This window comes from Echinococcus granulosus, assembly GCF_000524195.1.
Source record: "Echinococcus granulosus chromosome Unknown EG_S00174, whole genome shotgun sequence".
Lineage (NCBI taxonomy): Eukaryota > Metazoa > Platyhelminthes > Cestoda > Cyclophyllidea > Taeniidae > Echinococcus > Echinococcus granulosus.
Window position 1 is genome coordinate 119,207 of NW_020170554.1, and position 7,424 is coordinate 126,630.

General features: G+C 43.7%; 2 protein-coding genes across 2 annotated transcripts in view; both read right to left on the reverse strand. All coding sequences in view use genetic code 11, as the record gives it.

Annotated features, from left to right (window-relative positions):
* Positions 1 to 1,738: 1,738 nt before the first annotated feature.
* Positions 1,739 to 2,038, reverse strand: EGR_09907 (Thyrotropin-releasing hormone receptor; the record flags this gene model as incomplete). Its single annotated transcript, XM_024499156.1, has 1 exon — positions 1,739 to 2,038. One exon carries the CDS (start codon positions 2,036 to 2,038, stop codon positions 1,739 to 1,741), a length of 300 nt encoding a protein of 99 aa, XP_024346440.1.
* Positions 2,039 to 4,517: 2,479 nt separating this feature from the next.
* The window catches only part of EGR_09908 (hypothetical protein), a gene marked incomplete at both ends in the record, with an annotated part of 7,599 nt that continues 4,692 nt past the window's right edge, over positions 4,518 to 7,424 (reverse strand). The window contains one exon of the mRNA XM_024499157.1: positions 4,518 to 4,607. Coding sequence (XP_024346441.1) covers positions 4,518 to 4,607 — 90 coding nt within the window. The remainder of the gene's footprint in view (positions 4,608 to 7,424) is intronic.

The window sequence follows — 7,424 nt, forward strand, 5'->3', positions numbered from 1 at the left end:
TGTCGGTCACAGTAACTGGGGTACTTCTGTCAAATAAATACCAGCGAGTTAGGCTAGGTGGTTGCCAAAATTTTAATTTGGCTCAGGCGACATTTAACTCCGCCATCGGTAATGCTTCTCGTCAATTCCATCAAAATTTGGGTTCTTGCTTACTTACACCTGCCCTCTTTGTAAACAGCATTGGGGAAGGCACTTGCTGATTTCGCATAGCTCAGGACTGTTTGATGCTCCAGATTGGCATGAGGCTCTTCACAGGAAAGCATGTGTGAAGTACAGGCAATATAATGTGGCTCTAAGGAGCTGTAGTTGGCACCTCTTCTTTCTTGCAGCTATGTGATCACTCCACTGCTCATTTAGGTGTTTGGTATGACTACCATCAGCCGAAGGCAGGTTTGAAACTGACTCCATTTGTTTGCACACTGCATCCCTTTCTGGAGGTATCACAGACAGCCACACGGTGAGCGGTTGAACTCATCCACGTCTGGTGATGGCAACGTCAGCACTCACAGTAGATGCCTTACTTCTGTAATGTTATGGCCTGCTAATGGGAAAGAGAAATCCTTGCATCTACACTTTTAAACCGGGTTAGCTTATCATTGCCGCCTGTGACGCGCGGTCGATCTTCACTGAGGTAGTATTAAGTCATGGTAGGAGAGGTCTATTAATTATGAACAGGGAGGCATGAAGGCATTATTTGTGCCAAAACAAAAGTACCAACTTTAGAGACCACGTTCAGGAGACATTAAATTGCCAAGTAAATATTCAGAGTAAACCTCGACTTGGTTCATTTAAATGGTGGCCATTAGCCAGCAGATTTTGTCGAAGGGACGATAATGGAAACGAGGTCATATAAACCGCCATGCACTGCTGTCTGACAGGTAACATTACATGCTCAGCCTTCTGCTCACAAACACTTCGCGTTGCCCCGAGACAAAAGAAGAAGTGATGTGCAGTCAAAATATATGTTGGAGAAGAATAATAGGGCTTGGGGCTTAATGGTGGGTCCCGGAGGCCAGGCTGTCCTTTGCAGAATCAAAGGCGGAGTTCCCGAGCCACCCGTTGCAAATCGAGAGAGTAAAGCAAACAGTTAACGTTTTGCATAAACAACCCACCAGCTCTTCTCTTTTGAGCGAGGTCGCCACTACTCCCTGTGATCAAACTTCAACACCAGGCATCGAAATCGCATGCGATCGGCAACACTACTTGATGTGGAGTTTTATCCAGTATGGGAGCTATAGTGGGGAGGGGAGAATGGGCAGGCCATTAAGCATGTCCATGGCAAATCGCTAGAAGTCTGGCCGAAAATCAGAGTCGTTTACTGACAGGCATCTTCTCTAATCCAGGGCTTCACTTTTATCGTTGGAGGCAGTCATATGTAATTCATTCCCCTGGGTTTAGCTTGCGGCAGTCAGCGATAACTGGTGTCTCTGTTGTTGAGGGCAACAAAAATAATCTCGCAATCTAATACATTCCCTACGTCGACTGCCCAGCACACTGTTCATCTGGCTTTGTCGTCCGAAGCAGGAGGCTTAAAGATAGCGTGATTGATATAATTTTGTCGAAATCTGAGGACTTAGACCAACACACCTCCACTAAAATGCATTCTTGACTTGAAGATCAGTATGGGGCCTCATTACTGGCTTTTCCAAGTACCGGATATGTTTTATGGTCAAAGCATTCATCAAAAATTCCTCTCTCTCCCATAACCCCTTCAGGGAAAACTCAGGCTCATTACCATTCACCGCCCAATGAGTTCATCCATTCGCCTTATTTGTTTGGGCAAATTTGAACAATTTAAGTTAAATATAACCCTACTCTGTATGAGCAACATTCGGAAAGCACGACTAAACATCTTGGACACTACGTTGTAGAGTATCGGGTTGGCAGTGGAATTGAGGTATGCCATCGCCTTGATGGAGGGTATTAGCCAGTAGTCGATGCTTTTTGGTGTGGCAAAGCTGTTGCGCACCACCAAGGTGCGGTATGGAAACCGAAAGACAGCAAAGAGTACAACTACTGCCATCAGCATTTTAACCATCTCTCAAAGGGATGCAAAACAGATTTTGAGCATCAGGATAAATTAGCACTCTGGTTTTGATGGGGGTGTTAGTTCAGTAAACGTTGCTCCATATTTCCGTCATCTGCACAGGTCACGTAGAACAACAGACTGGTTGGCAGATTTGTCAAGGTCCCTCCCTATGATGTTAGCATAAATTCTTGTTGATATGATGCAAAACAAAGTTTAGCCTGCTGGACAAGATAAAAATCTCATGTATCATGCTAATAAAGCCTTGTCAATTGTCCGAATATCTTTAAAAGCACATTCCCGCTTCTATAGTGTTATAGACCTACTTTAACACACCAGTCGGTTCCTGCTGGATGAAGCAATTTTTTCCTTCGGAAATTTGCAAAAGGTTATACTGACCACATAAATGCTCTTAAACCCAGTTTGGCTGGATTCCAAATGTGTGGAGACTCCTTCTACTTAAAATGCGTTTTAGGGGAGGCTGAGATGGAAGTCTTTCGGCCTCAGATGGAGACAGGAATTTTGCGATCTACCAATCATTTGGAAAGAGCATGATATATTGTCCTGGAAGGTATTTTAAGGACTACAATATTTTTAAATACTGCCTTTTTACGTATATCTACATATTTATCCAAAAGCGCAGCAGCCCTTCTACCTTTCGTCTTCGAAGTGTGTTTAAACACATTGTAGATGTATCCGCCCTGATTTTGATCCGATCAACTTTGCTGTCTCAAGTAGGCGAAATTTGCCCATTCAAACAATAATATACAGGGCAGACAACTTGTATACACGCCTGTCTTCGCGCACGAAATTGCCGACCACTGATCCAGTAGAAAGCAGCCTGTCTTGCCCGTTCCAAAGTATTTAAATTACAGACATCAGGACCACCATGTCCGGCACCTCTGACAACATTTCTGTTACCTTTCATTTCTCTCTGTTCATAGATGGATCTAAGAGTTGTAGAGTGATCTGCTCATACATGGCAAATAGTAGCTTTAGCAGAAGAATGTAAGGCAGGATGAAATGCAAGAGGTGCACTGTGGCGTATCACATTCGCCAAAACTTATAGGTGCAGGTTCGGTAGGTGCCATGGTCATATTCAACTACTGGCATGCCTAGAGTAAAGCATCTCATATGGCCATGCATCTTGCTGCTTAGTTTTAACTCTACGAAATTTATAAGCCTCAAGTTTGTTAGTTGGACCAGACAAAACTATTGAGGACGATTCAGTACTGGGCAGAATTATTCTGGCAGCAAGGCATCGCCTCTGCCTTGCCCACTATTTACAACACTAAGTCAAAAGTATCAGAAGTTAGGGAAATCTCTGCACATTCCTTGAGGGTCGCTAACTGCCACCACTAATGCTGCACCCATGCCCTACCTGAGGAGGATAAGAGTGCCGCTAACAAGAACGCTATAATAGCTATAAAGGCGAGATGGAGGACTGCTATTGGACATTAATGGAGCAGATAGCCAATGCAACAAATTGAGGGGCTGAAGAAGGCAATGAATAAGAAGTGGTCGTCACAGTTTGGATTAGGATGACACCACGTCTTCTCAGGCATCAACTGGCATCCTACTCAAATGCTGTGCCATTAAAATTCTTCCATACTTTTGTGTTACATAGCTTTGCAAAGGAGAAAAATATCATGTCATATTATCACCTTTTTGCTTGCGGAGAACATGAGACAGGGATAGAATTGTGTGCTTAAATGACGTCACCCATTTGCTTGTAATTTGCATCCAGCTGAAGGTTGTCTAAATTCAAGCCTTTGAAAAGCAGTAATTATTTCCACAACAACGTCACTTTGACCTATTATTAAATACAACATAAAATTTTGCGCCACTTTTGAGGATAGGCCTTAAGATTTTGTTAGCGGTTTTAATTTACCTGCCCTAAGATATAGCCACATTTGGGAGGGTATTAAGAAGCATATCAGATTGGTACTGGGATACCAGGTGCGTTGTGACAGACGCAGGAGATTTTTACCCACTTGAGAAGATAGATTGTAGACCAAGGTCATAAAGCACATTTACCTCTTGTCATAATTTCAGCTAATCGTAGCTCCGACATATTTAAATTCTGCCTGTCAGATTGCTGTATCCCGGGATGCAGCGCACATCGACAATGCGGAGCCTTTATATTGTGTTCCTCATTCTTCCCAAAGGACTCACCCCTCGCACACTTTCATATCTACTGCCCTTCCACCTATCGGACGTCCAAGATTGGATGCTTTAATCACTGGCTGAATTCTCACCGAATTGAGTGCTATGGTGTGGGTCAAAAGGGACTGAGATCCCTTACGGACAACTCTACAGCCGCCTTTAAAACGTGTGCAGCATTCAAACAACTCTATCACTGCCATGTCACCGAATGTGTTGTCACCATTTCCCTTCTGCCTTTGGAGCCTTTTTTAGCCACTAGTATTTGTGAATTGTACAGCAAAGCAGTCACCACTACGTGCTTATCACATTTGTTCGAGTAGCTTAATCAATGCAGTAAAATAAAACATAAGAAGATCAACATTTCATTTTGACTATAAAAGGAGATTAGAGTAGGAAAAATGAATACAAACCAAATCTGATACTTTGTTTAAATGAATAAGTAGTTGGGTGGGCGCCCCGGTCTTTGCAAACTACACCTCTGCTCAGCTGCACGAATTTCGTAACAAGACGATAGCCCCGTGGATCTTCTACTAGTCAGTTAAATAAGCGTGTAATACTTTGTCCGACTGTATAACTCGCAGTTTTGATAGCAGGACCACTCAGGGTCTCCACTGTCTTATCTCCGCCAAAAGACTGGCCGGTCGGCAGGCCGGCCGAGATTCTTGCCCATGCCGGTAAGCCAATTTCCTTCTGTAGGTCGACAATACCCATGCTGCCCGACTATTATCTCATCTTCTGTCCTCGAGGAAGTCTCAGGTTGCTACCGTCTGGTTGTCCGGAATGCTCCAGTTTAATGTGAATATAAGCTATGCTTGCAATTCAACGTTATTCCAAAACACAGGCAACTCCAAATACACACAATCACCAGTCCATCCGAATAGACAAATAAAGTATCCAAACATACACTTTGAATAATTTAAGCTACTATTTATTGTTATATCTCACCGGAATACTAAAGCAAATGGTTCGGTTTAAACAAAGCAGCATAGTGTTGAATTGAGAGGAGAAAACAGGTGTCAGGTGGTCGATATAAAAGCAGGCCTTTCATATCTTCACAAAAATTCCCGTGCATTGCTCATTTATTAGGCTAAAATGTTTTCGAAAGAGAAGAAATCGTTTGGAATTATGTTGTAAAAGTTAGCATTAAGAAAGTGTAGGTGGGAGGCACACACATACAAAATGCCAAATATTAAGACAGCCTCAATCTTCTCTTCGGAGTAGTCCTAACGACTCTCAGTTCACTCGTCTGCCTCGACAGCCACAAAGCAGACAGTTATTGAGAAACCCGCCACAAAACACCATCACCTGTGATTCCACCTTGTCCCATGTAAGAAGGTAGCAGATGCAACATTTGATTCATCAACGCTGCATCTCCCCACTTCCACTGACTCTGCTGCCGTTGAGCTCCATTTGTAGTGCGCATTGGGCAAGGCGAATGCACTCACTTCGTACTGCTCAAGCCCAAACGCGTTTCAGTCGCTGGCTGTAAGACCGCTGGCCCAAACCCAGCACTGGCTAACCAATTACAAGACTTAAGGTAGTTTTACGGAGCCAAAAGCTTCGCATCCACTCCACGCCTCCTCGTCAATGGGATCCCAGATTTCCTTGCCTCCCTAGCCATCTGCCCTTCTCCCCTCAATAGACATGATAGTGGTATCACACTTCCATGTAATTTGTGTCTTCGTATAGGCTTTTCCAAATTGTTCAACTTTCGCATTGCTTCAGCTATCAATACCCTACTTGTGAACCACGAAGTAGGAGTAATTAGGAAAGACAGAGGAGACTCGTATACCCCCTGTTAGAAGTTGCCGCATATGCACATCGACGACGACGACACAAACTGAGGCGGATATTCCTTTGCAGTAGAATCGAGTGCCATAGCCATGAATGTCGTGTCTCTGGCCTTCCTCGAGGTAGTAATAGGCTAATGTACATGGACGATCACATTATAGTAGCACATAGTGCGGATGGGTGGATACTAGCAGGCTGCGGAAGCACAGCCTGCAAAAGTGAAGTTGCCACGCAGAATAACATACGGATATAAAATCACTAGGCAAAAAAACATAAATAAAACTGAAGAAATTGCGTACAAACCACATCATCCTCATTAAAATTCATTGAAGTTAAAATGGGAGTAAGGATTTGAGATGAAAGACTGCATAACATTCGGGTAGAATATGCATTGTTAACATAGAGGCCGGCATGGAGGTAACGGTGTGGCCCAATAGCCAGGTTGCCCAGCAGGGATGAAATGGCAGAGTTTTTAATTGGCCCATCACTAAAACAGGAAGTTAAACAAACACTTAAAGTATCAGGTAGCCTCTCTCCCAATTTCGAGAGTCGTTGGCACCTCTACCCTTGACAAAACTCCCACTTCAGATATCATAACGTAGTCGGTGATGTGCGTAAAACACTCACCACCCATCCATGCCAGTCGGCAAATCTTCCAGCATCTGAGGAGATATTTAGTCACAACATCACTGAATCCTCTGGGAAATTCTACTGCATCTGCAGAAGCCTCCTGTAAGTGTTCTGTCTATCACGCGTCTTCATTGCGAGTTGTAGTAACATTGGCTTAAAAGCAGAGTCAAGTAACATAACACTGGGTGTAACATAGTTCCCTCATGATATGGTTTTGTGTTTCTTCGCACTCCAGCGCTTACCAGCCACATCTACCTGTGTTCCATAAAAGCTACCGGAGAGATGGAGGAGGTGTCGCCTGTTTGCTTAACTAATATCTTTATTGAGGTACGATAGACAACTGCGTAAAGAACTTCTTCAGATGAATCTCGGTTGGTGTCGCTTTAGATGTAAATATATTTCCTGCAGGAAACGAGACTGTGGTCGTTGACAGATAAAGACGCCATTTGCATATCTTTCACTGGTGCTCGTCATCGAATCTCCCACTGGCAACATTTGCACTACTTTCACCCAACCAACGTTTATCACCCAGCAGTACGTATGAAGGGCATGGGTGCTGCTAACATGTAGTAGAGGCAAGGTCGCCCAGCGGACCTACAATGGCGCAGCCGAGAAGCGGTCTGTCACCGAAATCGAGAGTTGGGCAAATGATTAAAGTAATTTGACATTTGTGGGTAAACTGACAAATAAAATGCAGCTTTTTTAATGTATGTCTGTTTGAATGCGTCTTTTAGGCAAAAAATGAGCTGTGAACCAATGTTGTGGCCGATAAAACCGCATTGAGCCCAGCAAAAGAGACAAACTTCAGTTT